Source organism: Ochotona curzoniae, unplaced genomic scaffold (genome assembly GCF_017591425.1).
Source record: "Ochotona curzoniae isolate NIBS_2020 unplaced genomic scaffold, NIBS_Ocur_1.0 contig_2861, whole genome shotgun sequence".
Classification (NCBI taxonomy): domain Eukaryota; kingdom Metazoa; phylum Chordata; class Mammalia; order Lagomorpha; family Ochotonidae; genus Ochotona; species Ochotona curzoniae.
In genome coordinates this window covers 89,923-114,503 of record NW_024465620.1, presented here as the reverse complement: position 1 = coordinate 114,503, position 24,581 = coordinate 89,923, and the positions used below count along the sequence as shown (strand labels likewise).

At 56.9% G+C, this 24,581-nt stretch overlaps 1 protein-coding gene across 1 annotated transcript; it reads left to right on the top strand.

The window, feature by feature from the left end:
• The first annotated feature begins 21,278 nt into the window (after nt 1-21,278).
• CCDC8 (coiled-coil domain containing 8) lies at nt 21,279-24,348 on the top strand. Its single transcript, XM_040978195.1, has 4 exons — nt 21,279-21,381; nt 22,019-23,403; nt 23,623-23,673; nt 24,097-24,348. Exons 1-4 carry the CDS (start codon nt 21,279-21,281, stop codon nt 24,346-24,348), a joined length of 1,791 nt encoding a protein of 596 aa, XP_040834129.1.
• Nucleotides 24,349-24,581: the final 233 nt, after the last annotated feature.

Sequence of the window (24,581 nt, the reverse complement as noted above, 5' to 3'; positions counted from 1 at the left end):
TACCCAATCAACAGAGCCTTCCTTCCTTCTTGGCCTGTGATTGGCTCAGAGCTGACCATGTGACCCCCTTTTTTGTAGGGCGGGGGAGGCAAGCTTGGCATCAGGCACAGGAAATGCAATGGCGCCATTTTGATATTCAGGCTTCTGGATTTTGACAATTGCGTTCACCCAGGAACCCACTGTGGAGGCCAGCTGGACCCTGTCCAGCCCCTTGACCCCTTTGCAGTCAACTTGGGCCCCTTTCAAAGCAGTCATGGTCCTGGCTTCTGTCATGATCGCTTGTCATGCTCTAGAAGCTTGTAGAAACGGAATCATAGAACACGGCATTCATTTGGGCTTAGCTTCTTTGCCTCACTGTAATATTTTTGAACGAAAGAAAATGCGTAGGAAATACTTGTACTGAAACCTTTTTTTGGTTATTTATCTGAAATTCAAATGCAACAGTGTGTGGTGTTTTCTGCTCGCTGGCCCTGGGGAGCCCTGGCCCCGACGCCCGCCTCTCCGGAACTGTGAAATGATGTCACTGAACTGCCAGGGGCCTGCCGGCTCACACGCAGGCTGGAGTGCCAGTAGCAGCTCCAGCTTTTGCTTTTTTTCTTTAAAATTTATTTATTTTTTTAAGATTTATTTATTCTTATTACAAAATCAGATATACAGAGAGGAGGAGAGACTGAGAGGAAGATCTTCCGTCTGATGATTCACTCCCCAACTGAGCGCAACAGCCGGTGCTGTACTGATCCGAAGCCAGGAACCAGGAACTTCTTCTAGGTTTCCCACGAGGGTGCAGGGTCCAAAGGCTTTGGGTCGTCCTCGACTGCTTTCCCAGGCCACAAGCAGGGAGCCGGATGGGAAGTGGAGCTGCCGGGACTAGAACCGGTGCCCATATGGGATCCCGGGGGTGCATTCAAGGCAAGGACTTTAGCCGCTAGGCCACGCTGCCGGGCCCATAATATTTATTTATTTTGAAACAGAGAATTACAGAGAGGGGGAGACACAGGTTTTTTTTTCTTTCTTTTATTTTTTTTTTAATCTGGTGGTTGGCCATAGTGCCTGGAGTTGGCTGGGTGGAAGACAGGAACTTCTGGGTTTCCCACGCAAGTACAAGGTCCCAGGCACTTGAACCATATTTCACTGATTTTCGTGTGTGTGTGTGTGTGTGTGTGTGTGTGTGTGTGTGTGAATCTATCTATGTATATCTATATATATATAAGGCAGATTTACAGAGAGAAAGAAAGGAAGATTTTCTGCCTGCTGGTTAGTGGCCGCAACGCTGGAGCTGAGCTGATCCAAAGCCAGGAGCCAGGAGCCTTGGACGCAGTGCAGGTTCCCATGGCTTTGGGCCGTCCCGACTGCTTCCGGCCCTCTCTTTTTTTTTCTTGGTGATTTCTTCGTCTGGCTTTGGTATTGGGAATAATTGGTAGAATGAGTTGGGATGTATTCTGTGTTTTGAAATTGTTTCTTTAGGGCCTGCTGTGATGGCTCAGTGGCTGAATCCTCACCTTGCTATGCCGGGGTCCCATATAGGCGCTGGTTCGTGTCCTGGCTGCTCCACTTCCCACTTAGGTCGCTGATTGTGGCCTGGGAAGGCAGTCAAGGATGGCCCAAAGCCTTGGGACCCAAGTGGGAGACCCAGAAGAAGCTCCTGGCTCCTGGCTTAGGATCGGCACAGCTCCGGCTGTTGTGGCTGCTTGGGGAGTGAACCAGTCGACAGATTTTTCTGTATTTCCTTCTCTCTGTAAATCTGTCGTTCTAATAAAAAAAAATAAATCGTTTAAAAAGTTAGTTTAAAAAAAGAAAATATGTGTGAAGGATTCTTGTTCATTTTAGAAATGTTTGGTAAAAGGCCCAGTGTGGTAGCCTAGTGGCTAAAGTCCAAACCTTGTACCTTCCCATATGGGTGCTGGTTCGTATCTAAATCTTGAAAGGAAAAAAAAAAAAGTTTGGTGAAATTTTTTATAGCTTTATGTATTTTTATTGCAAACTCAGATATACAGAGAGGAGGAGAGACAGAGAGGAAGATCTTCCATCCGATGGTTCACTCCCAAGCAGCCGCAATGGCCTGATGCTGCACCAATCCAAAGCCAGGAGCCAGGAACTCTTCCGGGTCTCCCACACGGGTGCAGGGTCCCAAGGCTTTGGGCTGTCCTCAGCTGCTTTCCCAGGCCACAAACAGAGAGCTGGATGGGAAGCGGGGCTACCGGGATTAGAACTGGAGCCCATATGGCATGCTGGTGCATGCAAGGCAGACTCCAGCCACTAAGCTATGGCACTGGGCCCAAATACACTATCTTTTGAGTGAATCTGGCACTTTCAGCTGTTTCGGGCTTGGAGGAGGAGTGACCCGGCCTGCTGGACCTTCTCCACACTGCCGATCTATGAGCTAAAATAAAGAACTGTTGCCCTCTGTTTGATGCCAGCATCCTCTCATATGAGCACTGGTTCAAGTCCTGGCTGCTCCACTTACGATCCAGCTGCTTGCTAATGTGCCTGGGACAGCAGCAGAGGACGACCTAAGACCTTGGACCCCTGCACCCACCCACGTGGGAGACTCACACCCTCTCCGGGGGACCCCAGTCATGCCTCTGCCTTTCCCCCCTGCAAGCCTGACAAGGCAGGGAGCGGGGAGGGGGCGCGCCCCCAGGGTCAGCCCTGCTGGTGCGCTCTGGTCCCCTCCACCAGCGAGCGCGGTGCCCTGGATCCCACGCAGGAGGCTCTTGCGGCATCTCTGTGTCACAGCTGAGTCGCAGGCTCCCACTGCCACCATCTTGGAGCCCTCTAGCCTCTTTGGAGTCAGCGAGAGGATGGGGATCGCCATGGCAACGGTGGAGCCAACTAGAGGCTCCGCCTTCCTTGGGCAGCGCCTTGCAAAGGTGCGGAGGGAGATGGCTTTTGTTCCTTCTCTGGGATGGTCCTGAGCCAGCCTGGGGTCTGGAAGGGCACTGCTTCCAGAACGTTCAGTGGGGTTACCTCATTTTAAATCTTTTTTTTCCCCCTGACACCATCGTTGTTAATGGTGTTTTGCTCCGAGGTGAACGTTTATCAAGGTGCCCGAGTCTCATGTCAGGGGACCTGGGTTCAAATCCCAGCTAGCTCCCTGCTAACCCCGGCCCTGCTTCCTGCCGCCCTCGTGGGCGTCTGAAGGCCTGGCTCCCGGCATTTGGGAAGAGGACCAGGGGAATTCCCTCCGTGTTTCCTCACTCGCTGTCACAGTTTATGGCTCGCAGGGGAGCTGTGTACAGTAGGGCTGCAGCGATGTTAATCCAACCTGCTGACCTGGTCCAGGTACTGCGGCCAGATGTCAGGCAAACTACCTACTTCCTCTGTGTCTTGTTTTTCCCATAGGTAAAATGGGAATAAAATAACAACAACTTATAGGGGCTTTGAAAAAAAAAACACCTGGGCTGATTCTTTTTTTGTTTTAAGATTTATTCATTTTTATTGCAAAGCCAGATATACAGAGAGGAGGGGAGACAGAGAGGAAGACCTTCCGTCCGATGATTCACTCCCCAAGTGACCACAACGGCCAGAGCTGTGCCAGGACGAAGCCAGGATCCAGGAACCTCTTCCAGGTCCCCAGCTTTGGGCTGTCCTCGACTGCTTTCCCAGGCCACAAGCAGGGAGCTGGATGGGAAGTGGAGCAGCCAGAGGTTTGAGTCTTCGTTGATCCGCTTCCGCTGCAGCTCTGTGCTCAGCCACGCCCTGGGAGGCAGCAGCTGATGGCTCGCGTCCTTGGGTTGTTGCACCCACCTGATGGCTCGTGCCTGGCCCAACCCTGGCTGGTGCAGGTATCTGGGGAGTGAGCCTGTGGATGAAAGACTCCCCTCCCTCTTTCTGCCATCTTAATAACACCCCCAAACAACTCAGAGGGAAGCCTGACCCTGACTCTACCTCCCCTTGAGGAGCCAGCCGGTCAGTTCAGAGTCCTCACCCCCAGCGTGCACCGTCCCCTCCTGCACTTGCCAGCAGAGTCCAACAGATGGCACCATGGCCCCCTTGGTCAGCATCTTGTCTTCCCCTGGGGTAGACAAACACATGCACCGCCCCTTTGGGTGTGGGTGGGACCCAGTGACGGTTCCGGCATTATAAGGCAGCACCGGTGCTGGGCTGTCACCTCCAGAACCAGGTGACAATAAGACTGGACTCTGGCTGCTGGGTTGTGGTAGAACAGGACCCAGGACTCCCCGTCCCTGCGTGCCCCGAGCCAGCCTTTCCGGCATCTTGCTGTGTGCACCTGTTCCTTTCTGCCTTGCTGGGCTGGGCTCTGCCTTCCCCTCAGGCATTCTCTCACTCACAGAACCTGGCTGTCATGCCACTTTGTCCTGCTCTGGGGACAGATTTGTATCTCCGAGGATACCACTGGGTTGACCGACCGAGCTGACTGCACTCGAGTGGCGCCCTCGCCCAGGCCACCCAGGCCTCTCTCCTGCTGGCATCACCCTCGCCGGATTCCAGGCTACCAAGCCATCTTCAACATAAGCCATGTGTATTTGGATGACAGTGACAGCTGCGGTGCCCTCTTAGTTGAAGCACATCGTATTAAATATTAAATAATTCTTTTCTAAGATAGAGATTCCATCCACTTCTTCCTTATCTGAATGTTGCAGCAGCTGAGGCTAGACCAGGGCTGAAGCCAGGTGCTGTGCACACAAACCAGGTCTCTCCCGGGGGGGGCAGGGAGTCAAACACTTGCTGCTGACCCTCCCTGCCCCCCCCCCCGGGGAGCCGAGTCAAGCCCAGGCCCCGGGGTGAGGGGCACAGGTGTCCTGGGCATTTGGGGGAGTAAAACAAGGGAAAAAACTCCTCTGTCTCTCTCCATTGCAGTAAGATGGACATACCTGCATTTTGATAGTAATAATTCAACAACATTTTCAAGTGTTGCATCCAGAAGGGGTCTTTAGTTATAAGACCTGCACATGGAGCCAACTGCAGGCAAAAAGATGAGCCCCTTCATGTGTGTCTCTGGGAGGTTGCTCCATGGCGAGGGGGGCGAGGGGGCAAGCTGATCTGCCCAGGTGCTCCCACCTGGGGGATTGGCAGGTGGGGGATGCGTCTGGGTGCTCCCACCGGGGAGGCTGGCAGGTGGGGGATGTCACAGATGTGGCTGGGCGAGAGGTGGAGGCTGGCTCAGCGTGGCGGGCCATCTGAAGGCCCGTGTGTTTTTCTGTAGGACAGCTGAACTCGACAGCCGTGGGAATGCGAGAGTGGCATTTTCCAGAGTCTCTGAGGCAGTGTTTGGGGTTCGGCATGGGGTGGGGGTGGAGGAGGGAAGGAGAACCTGGCCGAGGTGAGGGAGGTCGCTCAGGTGGACTTGGCGTTCTCGGGGTCCCAGCCCAGAGGGTGGGTGCGCTGAGCACTGCTGAACCCCCCACCCTGAGGACAGATAAGGTACCTAAGCCAGGCGCGTGCCTTGCCCAGACATCTGGTTCTGACACTGGCGTTCCTGGGGGCGATCCCAACCTCTGACTCGCATTTGCCTGCCAGTGAAGACGCTGGGAGACCAGTGTAGACGCTGGGAGGCAGTAAGGATGGCTCAAGCCACTCACACACAGGAGGCCTGGATGGAGTGCTGGGCCAGACCCATCTTGGCTGGTGGTCCTCCCCCTCTTGCCCACTGCTCTGTGACTCTAGTCTAGCCTAGCCCTTCACCAAGTCTGCCAGGGCTTTGCAGCGAGATCCACCGAAGGGTGGCTCCTGAATCCCCTGGGCCAGGTACGTGCATGCCCATGCCCCGTCCCAGCTCTACCCAGGGATGGCACCCACAGCCTCCGTGTTGTCCACTCCCCAGAGCTGCCCAAGATTCCCAGGGTATCTCAGGTCTGCAAAGAATGGTGCTGGACAGGCTCTGAAGACTGCGGGGATGGATCTTCTAGAAGCAGCTGTGTCCCCTGCCGTCCGCCGCCCCCCAGCTGCTGAGGATCCCTTCAATGAGGAAGCTCTCCCCCCTTTTCTAGTCCTGCATGGGCAGCTGCTGCCTCTTAATCCTGACGTCACGGTCCCTGCACCTGCCACGAGGGGGCGTGGCCCAGCTCCAGGCTGCTCCGTTGCCAAGGCAACACCTTTCCGAGTTGCCAAGTCTCCCATCACCGGGTCTTGGGGACTCGCTGGCAAAGAGGGTGGGGACCAGCCTGAGGCACTGGGAGCAGGTCTCATCCCGGGCGCTTCAGGTCTGGATGCACGTAATTCTCCAAAGTCCAAGGGTGGAGCAGGTGGGAGGCAGGCTGGGGGGTGGGGTCCAGGGTCGACTCCAACTGGATGGAGCTGCGTGATGTGTTTGCCTTTGCTCCAATCACAGTGATGGGAGCTTGGTGAGGGAGTGATCACGGGGTTGGAATGCTGGAGACTCCATCCTCAAAAGACGTGGGGCGAATAGGGGAGACGGAGGGAGTTCGGAGGAGGGGAGCGCTTAGGGCCCAGAACCGAACCCTTGGACGGGCAGGCCAGGGTCTGGCCGTGGGGAAGCAACGGAAGGCGGGGGGGGGGGGGGGGCCGAGGTGCCCTGGGCGGAGGGCGGCTGTGGGGTCCGTTCTGTCCGGGAATTTTCTGGATCAGAGCGCACTCTGGCGGCCAGCGCGTTTTGTGGGGGTCCTCCCTGCTCCCTTTCCCCTGTCCCTCTCCTGCTTTCACCCCTCCGCCTTCCTTTTCCTCAGGTTCCCCAGTACCTACTTGAGGAGACCTAACGAGGGGACCTAGGGAGGCCAGGGTAGCGAGGCTGCCCAGACTCGGTGTGTGTGTGTGTGTGTGGAGAGGACCCACCTGGGCAACCCCAGAGAGTTCTGGAATGGGGTGGACTTGCGACATTGGGTGGAGGGAGGTGAGGAGGGTGAATTGAGCTGACCCCAGCAGCAGGCTGCATGGCGCAGGCTGGGGCTTGTGTGGAGGGCGCAGGCTCCTGGTGTGGGGAGGGTCCCCACTGGTGTGATGGGTCTCCTGCTGTATGTTCCCACAGAGCTTATATTTTTCTTCCCAGGGCTGGAGGGATGGGGTTGGCCCTGGAGGGGGGCGCTCAGGGCAGCACACCCCCTGGGGCTCCCATGGGGGAGAGAAGGGGCCCCCTGAATGCCAGTCTGGGGGGGGTCTCTCTAGAGGGAGGGTGAGGGGTGTGTGGTTTTAGTTCTGTCACCTGGAGTTGTGGGCGTGGCTTCTTCCAGCTGGGGCTGGGGGTGTGCTGTGGCGTGTGTGTGTGTGTGTGTGTGACTGCATGTTTGAGAAGCTTGCACGTGTGTGCCAGTCTGTGTGATGGCACATATGCACGTGTGTGCAGGTGTGTGTGTGCGTATGCAGGTGTGTGTGAACCAAGGGCCACAGAGAGGCTCTGCCCAGGTGTGGGTCATGTCAGCCCTTGTGCGTGTGAGAACATCGGAGAGCACCAGCGGGCAGTCATGAGCTCCAGCCTTGCCCCTACCCCGCCCAGCCCCAGCCCATCCTCGCCCCAGTTGGCTGAATTTGAACCCTGGGCTCCTCAGACGGCCTGGTCAGGGGAAGAGGAACAGGAGGTGTGGACACAGGGCACTGCTTCTTCTGTGCTCCCAGGGATCCTGCCTCCCCTGAGGCCAACACTGCTGGTTGGCCAACATGTGCCTTGGACGCTATGCTGCGGCCATCTCACATCTAGGCTTGCCAGGTGTGAACGTGAAGGTCCCAGGTTAGCAAATGTGTGTGTGTGTGTTATGGTAGGAGGATTCGCACGGCAGGTGCACGGCAGGAGGCTGGACTAACAGGTGCAGCAGCCGCCCAGCAGTGTGCGACTGACACCCCTGGCCTCAGTAAATGCGAGTTGTTGGCCATTCCGAGGCCACGCTTGGTGCCCAGGAGTGAAGCTCCAAGTGGTTGCAGCAGGGGGTAGTCCAGGTCAGGAGAACGGTCCTGGCCAAGCTCTCAAGGTTTGACTCTTAGCAAAAGACAGGGGTGTTCCCTGCTCTCCATCCTTGGATGTGATCAGGTGTAAGAGCTTGGTAAAGGGGGTGGGCATGCATTGACTCTACTTCGCATCCTTTTTTCCTTTTTTTTTTTCCCCAAGGCCAGCGAGGGCAGGCACCCTCAGCGCGCAGCACAGGGCGCCCCCACAGCTCAGGAGTTCCAGGCGTGCCGACGGGGCGCTGCAGTCTCCGTAGTGCCCACCAGGCGGCGCTCCAGGATCGCCCATCACCTTGGTCACTCCGTTTGTAGGTAGGAATGCGTGGGTGTGTATGTGTGGGAGCCAGCGAGAGGCTGACCGGTCCCCCCGTGGACAGCTCAGGGCAGGCGGGCACACGGGGGTGGGTGACATCTTCAGAGCTGTTCTTTGCACCTGGCCTCACTCCCATGGATCTAAGTCCAACCCTCCAGGGCCGAGGTCAGACAGGCAGAGGTGGGGCTGGCTTTGAGCACGGCTCATTGGGAAATGTGGGAGCCAGTTCTGTCCGGGTTTCTCACGTGAGTGCAGAGGCCCAAGCGTTTGAACCATCTTCTGAACTATATTTCTCTGTTTCCCCAGGTGCACCAGCGGAAAACTGGAACAACCAGGACTTGAACCAGTGCCCATATGGAATGCCCACTCCCCTTGAACTGGGGGGTTTCATGATGAGTTCTTTACTGGTGACCTTTTCTGGACCTGTCAGGCAAGTTGACCTTTCCCCAAGCCCCCGCAGGGAGTGACAGACCCCCAGCCAGAAAGCTCCAACTGCCCATCTCGGTCATACTGTGCGGCTGACCATTTGTGCCTCTTCAAGTTGGTCTTTGTCATTTCATCAGACAAAATGTCAGCACGTTCTGTCTTCCAGGAATGCAAGCCACACCTTCTTGGAAACGCCGTCAACAGAGCGGCTCACACTCTCGTTTTTCTTTGACTGAGGGCTGTGGGCGGAAGGCGGGATGTGTTCTGTCCACTTCTCAGGGAGAGATGGTGTCCCCTACCCTCTTCCAGGCCAGAGGAGGGGACGTGACCCTGACCTTGAGCTGTGGCTGAGCTTAAACACATAGGCTTGTCCTGCTGGCTTCAGATCTCCAGCCTGGGAACATTCTAGAAAATACTAAAACCATGTATTTCACTGCTATAAGGCAGTATTTTAGTCATGAAACATTCTAGAAAAACAGTGAAGCTGTTCATTTCATCGTCGTGAACCCAGAGTTTTAGCCATGGAACATTCTAGAGAATGGTAAAACCATTTATTTCACTGCTGTATCCTGGAACATTAGAAGCAAATAATAATAATAATAATAATAATTGTATAGGATTGTGGCTTGTGGATCATGCATATAACACAACCATAACACAGCCTCACAAGTACTTCCACAGCCAACACCACGTGGCGACTGCCCAGGGCTGCCCAGGGCTCAGCCAAGGCCCTCAGCCCAGGCAGGTACACGCCAGCCAGTGTGGTGGGGAATGCTGCTTGTAGGTATCTCACACGGGACCCGCAGCCTGCCTGGCCCTGTGGAGGCCTCCTCCCTGGAACGCCAGCCCCTGGGAGGCAGCTGCTGCGTGCTGGATCTGCTGGATTGCGCTGGATGGGGCTGGAGTGGGGCTGCAGCTGTGGCTGTAATCCGAGCCTGGCTCCAACAGGAACCCCGAGCACCGGGTTTATGTGCCTCCACCAACGTCCCTGGGGTTTATTTTCAGAAAAGGATGCAGAAAGCACTCAGATGGCCTGGCACAGCCCGGCTGCCCGAAGTGTGACATGTGGAATCCTTTATTTTCTATTTCTGTTCTCCACAGTGGATGTGGACGGAGCAGGCCCTACTTACTTTTATTCGAAAGGCAGACTTACAGAGAAGAGACAGGCCTTCTTCCGTCCACTGGTTCACTCCCCAAGTGGCCACAGGGGCTGGAGCTGAGCCGATCCGAAGCCAGGAGCTTCTTGTGGGTTTCTCCTGTGGGTGTAGGGACCCAAGTAACCCCCGCTGCCTTCCTTTGAAGTAGTGACACTCTGAAATGACCCCAGTAGTCATCCAGGAAGAAAGAATGTAAGCGGCTGGTTATCAACCCTCCCACCCTTTTTTTTACATAATCCATGATAAGGAATATATTTTATTGCGATGTAGTGTACATGTGCACACACATAGAGAAACGCTTCGTGGGACCAGTGCTGTGTTCAGGTAGTTGAGCCTCCGTCTCCGCCACCAGCATCTCCTGTTGGACTGCTGCTCTGCGTCCCGGCTGCTCCACTTCCCATCCAGCTCCCTGCTGAAGGCAGTAGAGGACGGTCCAAGTCGGTGGGCCCCTGGACCCATGTGAAAAACCCGGCTGGAGTTCCAGGTTCCTGGTCTGACTCAGATCTGGCTGTTGTGGGTATTTGGGCTATTGTGGGTATTTGAACCTGGAGACAAAGAGTGCTCTAAGGGCTGGTGCAATGGCTAAATTGGCTAATCCTCCACCTCCAAATGCTAGCATCCCACATGGGCGCTGATTCATATCCCAGCTGCTCCACTTTTCATCCAGCTCCCTGCTTGTGGCCTGGGAAGACAATAGCAGACAGCCCAAAGCCTTGGGACCCGGCACCCATGTGGGAGACCCAGAGGAAGCTCTGACTCCGGGCTTTGGATTGGCTCATGTCTGGCCATTGTGCCACTTGGGGAGTGAGCCAGTGAATGAAAGATCTTTGTCTCTCTATAAATTTACCTTTTCAATAAAAATGAATCTTTTAAAAGAAATATAAAAAGTGTAAGAGGTATGATGAGCCTGCAGTATTAATTATCAATTGCTATCTGATTTGTCATCTTCTCCTGTCTTCATTTTCCGGAGTATTTCAGCAACAGTGTGATAACATGACAGCTACCTGAAAGCTGAGTAATGGCATTGTGAGATGGAACTGGGGGCAGGTGCACCAGCTGGATGCTGAGGCTGGCACCTGCGTCTAACTAGGGTAGCAAGAGGGGACTGTGACAAGAACAGACTCGGGGTGCCAACCCCCGACCCCGGGGTCCTCTGGGATTGAACATTTCTGGAAACACCCAACAAGGAGCCTCCCAAACCGGAAGGCCAAGCCAAGGGCACATGCAGGAAGGGCAGCTGCCCTGCCCAAAGATACTGGGAGGGACGAAGGAACTGAGGCTGCCTTGTTGTCATGGTAACCACCCCAGGGTGTTGCCACGGGAACCACAACCCGATGTGTTGTCAGGGAAACCACTGCACCTCCTACAATAGATGCTTCAACACTATTTTTGTTTTATTTTTAAGATTTTTTTTTATCGGAAAGTAGGACTTATAGAGAGAAAGAAAGACAGAGATAACATCTTCCACCTGCTGGTTTACTCCCCAAGTAGCCACAACAGTTGGTGCTGAATCAATCTGAAGCCAGGAACGGGAGCCAGGAGCCAAGGGCTTCTTCCGGGTCTCCCACGCAGGGGCAGGGTCCCAAGGCTTTGGGCCATCCTCAACTGCTTTCCCAGGCCACAGGCAGGGAGCTGGATGGAAGTGGAGCCGCTGGGACTTGAACCATTGCCCACATGAGATGCCGGTGCTGCAGGCAGAGGCTTAGCCTGTTACACCATAATATCAGCCCCCAAACACAAGTTTTCTTTCTAAATTCTTAATTCAAGCTTTTTGGGCTATATCACGTTTATACAATATGCAGCCCCCCATCTTGCTTCTCTAAGGCTGTTTCTTTACTGCACTTAAAAGCTCAATCCTTGGGGGATGGCCCTGTGGCTTAAAAGGCAGATCCTCGACCTTCAGGCGCTGTATCCCATCTAGGCACCAGTTTGTGTCCCAGCTGCTCCACGTCCCATCCAGCTCCCTGCTTATGGCCGGGGAGGGCAGTGGAGAACGGCCAAAGCCTTGGAACCCTGCACCCGTGTGGGAGACCAAAAAGAAACTTCTGGCTTCAGACTGTCTCAGCTCTGGCTGTTACTGTTAAGGGTGAGTGAACCATACATAGGTTATCTTTTACAAAATAATAGCATAATAATAACAACAATAAATACATATATTTTTAAATTCCAGTCCTTGGAGTGGTGCTATGTTATAATAAAAGGTTAAATCCCCACCTGTGGTGCCAGCATCCTGTATCAATACCAGGTTTGTGTCCTGGCTACTTCACTTTTCTTCTAGCTCCCTGCTTGTGGCCTGGGAAAGCAGTCAAGGACGGCCCAAGGTCTTGGGACCCTGCACCCGCATGGGAGACCTAGAGGAAGTTCCTGGCTCCTGGCTTCAGGTCGGCTCAGTTCTGGCTGTTGCGTCCACTTGCTGAGTGAACCAGCAGGTAGAGCTTTCTGTTTCTCCTCTCTGTAAATCTATCTTTCTAATAAAGTAAACACATCTTTACAAAAAAACAGTTCTTTCAAAATCCAGGCTCCAAAATAAGTTGTGGAAAGAGAAGAAACAAAGCAGGTGTCTGCTTCCAGTTTCTGGATCCCGGGCCGAACGGTCGGGCAGTGAAGTGACCAGGGGCTCTGGCAGCTTCTGCAGGTCATGCTTAGCAGCCAGGGTCAGGGCTGGGCGGGGCTTCCACCTGCTGTCTCCCCAGCCGGCCTCTCCAGGCATCAGGAGTGTGAGATGACCCCAGATCCCCTCTGCCTAGCCCATATGGGAGGCCATAGGCACATGGCACACTGTGCCCTTGGCTAACAGACCCCAACATGGCCTGTTCGCTCGGCAGGCAGCAAGGGCCATGGGCTGCACCCCAGTCTCTCTTCCCTGCTCTGCTAGGACTTCCTTTGTAAACAACTCTAGGAAGTCAAACGTGACATTCGTCCTGCTTTTCAGCAGGTGATGGGTCTGCCCTGAGCTACAGTTTCCTGTGCTTCCTGGCCTTTAACTTCATTGGAAGGTACAGAGAGATAGACATACCTGTTAGCCAATCACAAGGTTGATGCTGGGTGGAAGTCCTGTGGGGACCATCCTTCTGCCTAGCCTTTTCTCCTATATAAGCTTCTGACTTGTGTCGACTAAGGTGGCCGTTGTTTAGCACCGGTTTGTCTCCAGTGTTTCTGCTGCAGAAGAGCATCTCCCCACGTTTTGTTGATCTCGGGGCCTGCTGGACACAAGACCCCCGCGCCCGAGATCGCTGAATTCCACCAGGCCAGTGGTGGTCCATTGTGGATTTTCCGGTCCACTGAAGCCAATACTTTGGACTCCCTGGGAGTCTGGCCACGGTAAGCCAGTGAGTGACCTGTGAGCCTCACGCCTAGAGGCATGGGGTGGCATGCGGCCCTCTCTCTGTTTCACCACCAGGCCTGCCTTTGCACCTCCCCTTCTTCAGCAGCATGAGCATTGGTGAGTGGCTTGGGAAAGTTCTAGAACATCCATCTCCCTTTTATGCACAGGCAGGGTACCCCTGCTGTGCTGCCTGGGGGCTCCCTTCTGGCCTCAGCATGCGCTGGGTTCTGAAGTTCAGGGTGGCCATCTTGCTCCCCATCCAGTCTGCTCCCACCAGCTGGCCGGTGAAGACAGGGGCTTCAAGTCCCTCCGTCTGTTACGTCTCCAGGAGGCGGTGGTGGGGTCCCCTGGGTTCCTTGGGGGTCACATGAATGCCTGTGATATATCTGAGCTCTTGAATGTGCTAATCCAGGGTGCCTGGGGTCCTGTTTGGGGTGAGTCCTCCCTAGGGGTGGGGGTGGGCACTATGGGCAACAGGGGTGACTGGCAGGGAAGGCCGGCGCCTTCCTAGGTCTCAGCTTTCATTCCACCTGTTGTCACCCATCTGTCACTGTCCATGAAGGCTGCTCCCTAGAGCAGATGATAAGAGGGGAAATCGGCTGCTGTCTGCTTTCTGACAGACCCAGAATCAGACCAGACCGCTGTGTGGTGTGCGTGCGTGGGTATAGGTGTGGGTGTGCGTCAGATCAGTGGTTTTCTCACACAAGCCCGAGTCCAGTGCGTCCATCCACAGCCGCGTGGCGCACGCCCTTGGCTCAGGTGTTTTCCCCCCTGGCGCAGCTGGCAACAGTCCCAGCGCAGTGCCCCGTGACCCAGCACCCTGAGTGCCCATTCCCTATGGTGAGCCACGCCACCCTCCTTCTGTCACGGTCACTAGCTGTGTCCTTGTGGCATGGCGCTGTCCACCCTGCAGTTTTAGCATTTGCCAGTTGTCGGGGTCACTGCAAAGGTCTGGGGGGTGGGGTGGGGGATCTGTGCGCAGCTGCTCAGCTGTGTGCAACCGCGTTGGGTGTGTCACGTGTAGGAAACAGCACACAGGGGCGTACTGGACTCAGGAGGCGTCCAAGTTCAAAATCAAGTCCAAACGGACGCCGTCAGTGCCACCCCTGGATGTTGGTGTATAAAATTAAGTCTTAGCCAAACCAACGCGCACAGCCTGAGGGCCTGAGCACCGAGCAGGTTCTGCCAGCCGCGCCAGGGATGCAGGCACGCTCCTCGCTCCTCGGCAGGCAAGGTGAGAAAAGCTTAGACGCTGAGCGCAGGTGGCAAGTGACCTGCCGCAGGCTGTGTGGCCCAGAGACCCTGGGGCGCGCCTGGAATCCATGCCAGGGCCTTTTTGTCCGTGGGAACCAGATGTCCTGTTTGCGAATCAGGCAGCAGCCGTGTTCTCTTCTAGAATGGAAGGAAGACACCCCCGAGAACTCGCTGCTGAGCTGCGGATCACTCAATCCCAACCCGCACCTGCGCTTCGTGATATTTGGGAAATACTCCACTTCTTTCCTTTACAGTTTTTTTTCTCTTTCTTTTTAAAAAATTATTATCATTGAAAAGCCAGATTTTCCACAGAGGAGAGACACAGAGAAATATCTCCCATCTGCTTCTTCACTCCCCGAATGGCCACTGCAACTAGATTTGAGCCAAACCAAAACCAGGAGCTTCTTCCAGGTCTCCTACACGGGCCCAGGGTCCCGAGGCTTTGGGCCGTCCTCGACTGCTTCCCCAGGCCACAAGCAAGGAGCTGGATGGGAAGTGGAGCTGCTGGGATTAGAACCGGCGCCCATATGGGATGTTAGCACCTGAAGGTGGTGGATGAGTCTGTTGAGCAACAGCGCCCCCTCTCTATACTCCTTTGCAATTATTTTTCTGAACTTGGGGGGGGAAAAAAAAAAAGCCATGAAGCCACCCCAAGCCAGTCACTGTGTGCAGTTCTTGGAGGTGTTGCTCTTGCAAGGTGTGGTTTCCCCAGTCTGGGCGTGGCTGCGCCTCAAGGACTGTGCCAGATGCTTCTACTCTGTCCCAGTGGCTGGGAAAGCCAAGCGCATCCTTGCCTGCCACCCAGGGTAGCAGCTTTAGAGCAACAAGTGAGTGACAAAGACGGCCTCCACCTGCAGCGAGCCCACCAGTGTCCCCGCTGGAGTGGCCCGGATGCAACAGTGCCCCAGCTGCCCCCTTCTAATCCTGCTCCAAAGGTCCCGTTGTGTAAGAGTGTGGGTGGAGGGACAGCGGTGGCCTGTGCAGCAGCTCGGCTTTGCAGCCCTCTGACACACGGATGCTGGCGCTCCGCTGTTTGCTACTCAGCCCGTGTATCCCCAGGCCAAAGAAACCCCGACCCTGGGCGCCGTGGAGTGTCACCCCTGGTCCAGGAGGGCTTTGTGCCCAAACTGGCTGATTTCATAAGGAACAACAGGAAGAAGAAAGCATAAAGTTGGGGGTGTCACTGTGGCTTAACTGGCTATTCTTCTAACTTCAGGTGCCAGCACCCCCTATGGATGCCAGTTCATGTCCCAGCTGCTCCACTTCCCTTCCAGCTCCCTGCTTGTGGCCTGGGAAAGCAGTCCAGTGAGCACTGAGCAGCCAGGTACCGTGCCAGGTACCTGCCTCAGCTTTTTGTGGGTATCTAGGGAGGTGGAAGATTTCTCTCTCTCTGCTACTCTGCCTTTCAAATATAAAAGTCAATCTTAAAAAATATTTCTGCCAAATGTCAGCTCCTCCATGGAGCCTTCCCGAATAAATTTAGACAGGATTGCTTGCCGAGGGTTCCCAAAGCACTGGATCCATTCCTCTCTGGAAACTCCAGCCAAACCTGTCCCAGGGAACACTGAGGCCGGTCAGCAAGTACTGCACTCCCGCACCGCGCCAGGCAGCAGCACGCGGCCTGGTGACAATTATAGGGCTTCTCTCGCCAACCTTAACAGGTGGGGCTGGCCTGCTGCGGCCAGAGGGCTAAGCTCCTCAAAGCAGCGTCTGTCTCATTCACCCAAGCATGCCAGCGCGGGGGCCCGGAGCGGAGCTGGAAACGGGTGGGAGACATAGAGGAGGCCTTCTGTGGGCTGCTGCGCAAATCGGGAATGTGCCCCAGCCCTGGGAAGTGAGAACAGGATTCGTACTGTCCCACAGCTGGGGCCGGGAGCTCCCAGGAGGGAAGGCAAGTCCAGAGAGCCACGTGGCACGGGGAACCTCCCGTGGGGTTCATAGGGGAAGGTGGGGGAGGAAGCCCCTGTCCCCACTCCAAGGCCGGGATCCAGGGAAGACCACCTTAGGGTGAACACCAGGGAGCCCCAAGACACTGCTTCTGGGCTCGGTTAATCCCTGGTGGGCCGCAGTAGGGCGGGGAGCAGGGTGCTGGAAGCTTCACGCACTCCCCTACTGCCATTGGCCCAGGTTACCTAGAAGACCAGTTCCACCAATCACTGGAGGAAAGGGGTGGGATTACAACGAGTAGTTCAAACCAATCAGAGCCTGTCCACTCTGTTTTGTTTTGTTTTGTGTTTTAAGGGGGAGAGAAGGTAAGAGATGAGGCTGGGAAATGAGGAAGTGATTATGTAGGCGGAATTCTTTTTTCTTTCTTTTAAGAATTGTTGTGTGGACATAGTTTAGTTTTTTTTTTCTTAAGATTTATTTTTATTTTTATTAGAAAGTCAGATATATAGAGAGGAGGAGAGACAGAGAGGAAGATCTTCCATCTGATGATTCACTCCCCAAGTGAGCGCAATGGCCGGTGCTGTGCTGATCTGAAGCCAGGAGCCAGGAACTTCCTCCAGGTCTCCCACACAGGTGCAGGGTCCCAAGGCTTTGGGTCGTCCTTGACTGCTTTCCCAGGCCACAGGCAGGGAGCTGGATGGGAAGTGGAGCAGCCGGGACTAGAACCGGTGCCCATATAGGATCCCGGTGCGTTCAAGGCGAGGACTTTAGCCGTTAGGCCATGCCGCCGGGCCCCACAAAATGATTTTCAAGACTTCTCACATGCCCGGGTTTCAAAATGCACCAAAAAAAAAAACCAACCTCTCTTTGGATGCCACTTTCCAATGGTTTTTGCAAAGATGCACTTGAAAGGTGGAGTCACAGAGTGAGGGAGAGATGGAGAGGTCCCACCTGCTGCTTTACCTCCCAAATGACTGCGGTACCCAAGGCGTGGCCAGGCCGGAGCCAGCAGCGGCATCTGGGTCTCTCACATGGCTGCATGGCTCGATGACTTGGACCCTCTGCTGCTTTCCCAGGTCAGGGAGCTGGCTGCAGAGTGAAGCAGCTGGGACTCAAATTGGTGCCCATGTGGAATGCTGGCATCACAGGCGGCACCTTTACCCACTGCACCACAAAACTGGCCCCACTGATGTTTTCTAAGAAGTGGTACTAAACTCTCTTTTTTTACTGAGGGTTTTAGCAGAAGAAACAAAGAATGATGAACCAGGGCCTGCTCAAGCCACTTAAATTTATTGTGTCAAATTGTGCTTTATAGCAACACAATGATGGTGAATGTGGTGGTAGTGGTGACGGTGGTGATGGCGATGGTGGTGGTGGTGGTGATGGCATTGGTGGTGATGGTGATGATGGTAGCTGGTGGTGTGATGGTGCAATTGATCCCCCCTGGGATGCCAAGGGGCAGCTTTCTGTGTCATGGGGGAGAGAGCAGCTCCCCTCCCGCCAGTTCTATCTTGGCTCTCTGACTCAGGAATGAAGGACCACAGAAGCTGCTGACCTGGAGACAAGCTAGGTGCTAACACTGGGACCCCCACAAGGCGTGATGGACGCCCCGAGGCCTGGCAGGCATGGCCTTCCTGGACAAACAGCTGTGTGTCTGTGCAGGAACAGCAGGAGGAGGGGGTCGCTGTACTGGGGCAGCAGTGGAGGCCCATGGGAGGGGGCTCCCCAGAGCTGGTGGATTCAGGCTCAGGGGGCCGTAGGAGCCGGGTTCTGGCGATGCAGGCTGCTGTCTGGCCTCGGTGTGTGGTGTGTGAAGGACGCCTTCCGGGGGGATGGCCGTGGGGGTGTGCCTCTCTGTGGGGAGACAGAAGACGCCAGTGGCCCTCTGAGGTGGCCATGGGACATCCGCGTCTGACCACCAAGAGGCCAGCCCAGCGTCCTGCAGAAGGCATCCCTGACTCCCCAGAAAAGGCAATCTGATGATTACCACCTGGGTGGCGCTTTAGGGGACCCTTCCAGGGTGCCCTTCCCCCAAACTGCCTCCTGGGGCTCAGGACACCCTGTGAGTATTTCAGGGGCTGTTACTCTTGGGGGTCAAGGTCAGAGTCACACTCCGAGTCTTCCTCCTTGCAGCCTGGAAAATCCGTGGTCACTTGAGGAGGGTGGAGGGGGGGACTGCACACTTCCTGTCGGTGCCACAAATGAATGCAAACTAGGGGGACCAGGGGGTGATGCCACAGGTTAAATTATTGATTGCCCACAACCACAGCATCCCATAGGAGCCCCGGCAGCTCTGCTTCCCATCCAGTTCCCTGCTAATGTGCCTGGGACGGCAGTGGAGAAGGGCCCAAGTGTTTAGGCTCCTGCACCCACATGGGAGACCTGGAGGGGGTCCCAGGCTGCTGGCTTCAGCCTGGCTTAGTCCTAGCTGCTGAGGTCATTTGGATAAAAAGGCAGTGGGGGTGGGGGAAGCTCTTCCTTTCTCCTTCCTCCCCCATCCCAACTCTACAAATGCATATTAATACAAACACATATTAATGAAGAAGTAATATTCAGACGTATACCAAGGCGAGCTTGATCCTTTCGGGACAAGCTCAGAGCTACCTGCGTCCTCTGGGTGAGGCGCTGGCGTTGGCTGGGAGAAGCCCGAGCGTTTGGGGTTTCCGTTTCTAGAATCATCTCCTCTGTTTTCCCACCCTCAAAACTTTACCGCCTTAGGAACTCAAACGTCTCATCTCCCAGCTTGCCCTGCCATGGCGATGTTTAAGCCAGCCTTGCCGAAAAGAGCGGCGTGTCCCGGAGTTCCAGAGCAGCTTTTCGGGCTACCTGGCTTAGGGACCAGGCCCGAAGAAGGAAGAGCCCTCCCTTTCCCTTCCGCCTCCGCCTGGGCTGCACCCCCTTAGCGCGGCCGGGTTGGGGAGCGTCCGTGGTTGCCATGGAGCCCCCGGGGCAGCGCAGGCGCAGGCGGGTCTGCAGGAGGCCCCCGGGTTGCAGCGGGGCTGGGATGGGGCGGCTGTGCAGCGACCTGGCCTTGCGGAGTGAAAACAGCTCATCGCGCGGAGCCACGAACTGCAGAGGCTGCGGGGAGCGGGAGATGTGGTTGGCAGCCGAGCTGCACCCCTCGGTCTCTCCTTTTCCCTCCGTTCTCCCCGCTAAGGATTGCCTGGTTCGTCCAGGGGTTGAATGCAATCACACAAGTTCTTTCTTTCTTTTTTTTTTTTTTAAATAAGATGTATGTATTTGAAAAGTGTCCGGGTCTCCCACACTGGGCGCAGGGGCTCCAGGACCTGGGCCATCCTCCGCTGCTTTCCCAGGTGTGTGAGCAGGGAGCTGGATGGGAAGTGGAGCAGTCAGGACTTGAACCAGTTCTCATATGGGATGTTAGAACCCCAAGCAGGGGTTTAATGTGCTGTGCGCAGCACTAGGAATTGATGCGTGTTGAAAAACTGTTCTGAAATGAGTCCAATGGCATAGAGAGCTGGGAGAGGGTGGTGGCTGATTTAGCAAGCAGGTGAGGGAGGGCCTCTCTGAGCAGCTGGCATTGCAGCAGAGCCCAGAATCAGAGAAGGGAGCTGGCCCAGGGAGGGTGGGGCAGGGCATCCAGGGTGGGCAGGTGCAAGGGCAGGGCATTCAGGGTGGGGAGCTGCAAGGGCAGGGCATTCAGGGTGGGCAGGGGTCCCCGATGGGTAGGAGGGCGGCAGAGAGGCCTGGGGGCGCAGAATGAGACAGCAGGAAGGAGGGAAGGGTGTGGCAGGCCGGGGTGAGGGCTCGGCTTTGATTCTGAGTGAAATGGAGAAATCTCGAGCCAAAAGATAAATTTTTTTGAAGATTCTTCTTGGGGCTGGTGCAATGGTTCAGTGGCTAAATTCTTGTCTCCCAAGTGCCAGGATCCCGTATATGTACTGGTTCATGTCTCGGCTGCTCCACTTACCATCCAGCACCCTGCCTGTGGCCTGGGAAAGCAATAGAGGATGATGCAAAGCCTTGGGACCCTGCACCCACGTGGGAGACCTGGAAGAAGCTCCTGGCCCCTGGTTTCAGACTGGTTCAGCTCTGGCCATTGCAGCCACTTGGGGAGTGAGTCATCGGACGGAAGATCTTTGTCTCTTTCTGTAAATCTGTCTTTGCAATAAAAATAAATAAATAAATCTTAAGAAAAAAAAAAGATTCTTCCTTGTAGCTGCTGAGTGTGTGGGGGTGTGGATGGCACGTGCGGGGGTGGGGGCGGTTAGGACCTGGGAGCCCAGGCACCCACTATGTCGGGGGAAGAGTTGTCCAGGATTGCAGCTCTTGGGGGTTAAATGGCCCAGCCTTTATGGGAGAGAGAGATGGGGCTAAGCTAATGCCTGCTGCTGTGCTTGCCTGTTTAATGTTTAGCCTGAGATCTGCTCCTGATAGCAGCCGGCTGTTTACAGCACAGACCAGGGAGCAGGCGCGGGCACCAAGGCAGTCCTCAAACGGCTGCCCTGCCCCGGGGAGACCCCGTCCCCGCAGCTTACCTGCTACTAAGGCACGGGATGTTCCAACCCAGGGTGAATGGATTTGGGGGCCCCAGGACGACTCTAGCTTGTGCTTTGTTGACTTGAATAAATATTTTCCATCACTAAAAATGTAAGCACCATCTCCGGCTTACCTTCGAGCAATTCACCGTGAGCAGTGTTTGTACACACGAGACACACACCCGTGTCTATACAACAGGTAGACTCTGGCCTGCGTACACAACTCCGCCTAGTTAGGTGACTTGATGGCAGAGGTCTCAATTCCAGGGGCCTCAGTTTCCCTACTGTGACACACGACCGTTACTCAGATAGTGGGGGATCTGGGAGCCCTGGTAACGGCAGCCAGGGTCCCTCCAGTGCTCCACAAACTTGCCTAACGTTGGTCCATTCATTCGTAGCCACCTAGAATTCCACTGTAAACCCTTCAAAAACAGTCACGCCGATTAGTATTTAGGCTCATTTACGCACTCACACTAGTTAGGTACGGACTGTGTGCCAGCACCAGATACCTGGCAACCAAACTGCGTCTTGGCGACGCCGGGGGTGCCCTCAGCACGTCGAAGATGGGGCGTTTGGGGACCGAGGCCTTCGCGGGCAAGGTGCTGACGTGGGCCCCAGCGAGGCTTGCGCGCGGGGCGCGCGGCCACACCCCTGGCGGGGAGGAGAGTGAGGCCTGCCCGAGGGGAGTGGACGGTCCCCTTGTCAGTCTTCCCGGAGCTGGGAGTGTAAGATGAGAAGGGGAGGTGGGCCTCACCCCCCGGGGTGGGGGTGGAGTAGGAGAGGGCGCCCGGGAACTTCCTGGCCATGCCGCTGCGCCGCCCCCTGAGTGCGCACTGGCTGGGAGGCGGGAGGCGCGTCAAGGTCAGGCGGGAGCGGGGTGGCAGGCTGCCTGGGGGCGGGAGACCCTCCGAGGGCGGGGGTGAGGGTGGGGAACTGGCTGGGCAGAGGCCTCCCTGCGCTCGGCCATATTGAATAGCCTGCGCGGGCGGGCTGCGGAGTCGTCTTTGTTTGCCAAGTCCTTTCCCAACTTTGCAGCCACGTTCCGGTTGCTTGGGGCTGCCAGAAGCGCCCGTGCGCCCCGAACCTGCTTGGCGCCGCCTTCGAGGTTGCCCGTCAGTGGCCTGGGCACTGTTTCCCAGCGCGGTTTCGGGGGTGAGCCAGATTTGGGCCCGACCCGGATTGCTGCAGGGTAGGCGTCTTTCCCAACCCCAGAGTGGGACGTGAGTCTCCCAAGCAGCGGCGCTCTGCTCCCTAGCCTTAGGGACTGTCTGTTGGGGCTCCCAGCCGGACCCCCTCGCCCCAGCCGTCACCCTGGAGATCTTAAAGACCCTGGAGAAAAGCCACGTGGGGGGCTGGTTCCCCTGGGGCTTCCTGCCGTCCCCCGACTGTCTCATCTTGTGGAGTGTGCCGGACGCGTGCAAAGATGTGGACTTGGATGTCCTCGTGGAAGCGCTGAAGCCCGTGGGGACCTTCAAGAAGATCGGAAAGGTGTTCCGGCGCGAGGAGGACTCCACCGTGGGCTTGCTGCAGATCGGGGACGATGTGGATTACCTGCTCATTCCACGCGAGATCCACCTGGCCGGGGCCGTCTGGAGGGTCCTCTCCAAGCCGGCCACCAAGGAGGCGGAATTCCGCGAGCGGCTCACACAGTTTCTGGAAGAAGAGGGCCGCACGCTGGAAGATGTGGCCCGCATGATTGAGAAGAGCACCCCGCACCCGCCGCAGCCCCCCAAGAAACCCAAGGCCCCCCGAGCGAGGAGGCGCGTGCCCCTGATGGTGACGCCTCCGCCCCGGCTCGTCGTGGGCACCTACGACAGCAGCAATGCCAGCGACAGCGAATTCAGCGACTTCGAGATGGCCAAGGCCCGGCCGGCTGGTCGGGGGGCGCGGCGGGGCCGGCGCGTACGCAGAATGCCGGTCAGCTACCTGGGCAGCAAGTTCTTGGGCAGCGACGTGGAGAGCGAGGACGACGAGGAGCTGGTGGAGGCCTTCCTGCGGCGCGGGGAGAAGCCACCCAGCGCGCAGCCCGCGCGCCGCCGCCTCCCTGGGCCCGTGCCCGTGGTGGAGGACAACCCGGGGCCCCGGCCGTCCAGGGCCGACAGATGGCGCGAATACATCAGCCAGGTGTCCTGGGGGAAGCTGAAGCAGAGGGTGAAGGGCTGGACGCCCAGGACCCGCCCCGACGAGCTGGAGCCAAGGGACAGCCGTGGTCAGGGTCAGGCGGAGAGGGAGGATGGAGAGGACCCCATCCCCAGGCGATGGAGGCTCAGGATCAGCTGGGCCTCCTTCCGCGGCCGTCGGAGAGAGGAGGCGGCGTCCACAGCTCACAGGACAGGCGTCCTGGCTGACCAGGGGGCGGAGGCTGTGGCTGACCAGGGGGTGGAGGACAGAGCTGACCAGGGGGTGGAGGCCATGGCTGACCAGGGGGCAGGAGCCGTGGCCGACCAGGGGGCAGGAGCCGTGGCTGACCAGGGGGCAGAAGCTGTGGCCGACCAGAGGATGGAGGCCATGGTTGACCAGGGGATGGAGGCCGTGGCTGACCAGGGGGCAGAGGCCATGGCTGACCAGGGGGTGGAGGGCATGGCTGACCATGGGGTGGAGGCCATGGCTGACCATGGGGTGGAGGCTGTAGCCAACCAGGAGGCGGAGGGCATGGCTGACCAGGGGGTGGAGGGCGTAGCTGACCAGGTGTCAATGGCCACAAAGAATCAGAGGGCAGAGGGTATCATTGGCCAGAGGACAGGAACTCCAGCTGACCAGGGGACAGAGGCTGAAGGCTGTGGGACAGCAGAGACCTCAGCTGGTTCAGGGGCAGAGGCTACAGCGAGCCAGAGGGTGGAGGCTGCAGAGGGTCAGAGGGCAGAGGCTGCAGGCAGCCAGAGGGTGGAGGCTGCAGAGGGTCAGGGGGTGGAGGCAGCAGAGGGTCAGAGGGTGGAGGCAGCAGGCAGCCAGAGGGTGGAGGCAGCAGGCAGCCAGAGGGTGGAGGCAGCAGGCAGCCAGAGGGTGGAGGCAGCAGGCAGCCAGAGGGTGGAGGCAGCAGCTAGCCAGAGGATGGAGGCAGCAGGCAGTCAGAGGGTGGAGGCTGCAGAGGGTCAGAATGTGGAGGCAGCAGGCAGCCAGAGGGTGGAGGCAGCAGGCAGCCAGAGGGTGGAGGCTGCAGAGGGTCAGGGGGTGGAGGCAGCAGAGGGTCAGAGGGTGGAGGCAGCAGGCAGTCAGAGGGTGCAGGCAGCAAGCAGCCAGAGGGGGGAGGCAGCAGGCAGTCAGAGGGTGGAGGCTGCAGAGGGTCAGAGGGTGGAGGCAGCAGGCAGTCAGAGGGTGCAGGCAGCAAGCAGCCAGAGGGGGGAGGCAGCAGGCAGTCAGAGGGCAGGGCCCTCAGCTGAGACTTCGGCTGCTCGGGGCCCGCCAGGGGCTGTGCCAGGAGCCAGGGCCCAGAAACCAGTCAAGACCGTGAGGTTCCAGACCCCTGGACGCTTCTCCTGGCTCCGTAAGCGCCACAGAGCCTTCTGGCACAGCCCGCGTCTGCCAGTCCTGCCTAAGACAGGTCCCAGGGCAGGTGACACCAGGAGCCTGAGGGTGCTGAGGGCCGAGGCCAGGGTGGAAGAGGAGCGGAGAGAGCGGGAAGACCAGCTGTGAGACCAGGCCACCCTCCCTGACCCTGCCCAGCCAGCCAGAGGAGAAAGGCACAGTAGCGCCCTCTGCTGGTCCTCTCTTGTGAAAGCTTCTGCTGACTTACTTTATTTTTCTTATGTTTTAAAATATTAACTCTTCTAGCGACCCAAAGAGTGCCAGGCACAAAGCCCAGACATGCCCACGCTGTAGCTCCCTCAGGTGCTGTTCTAGAAGCTTGGCTGGGGAGGGAGCGGAAA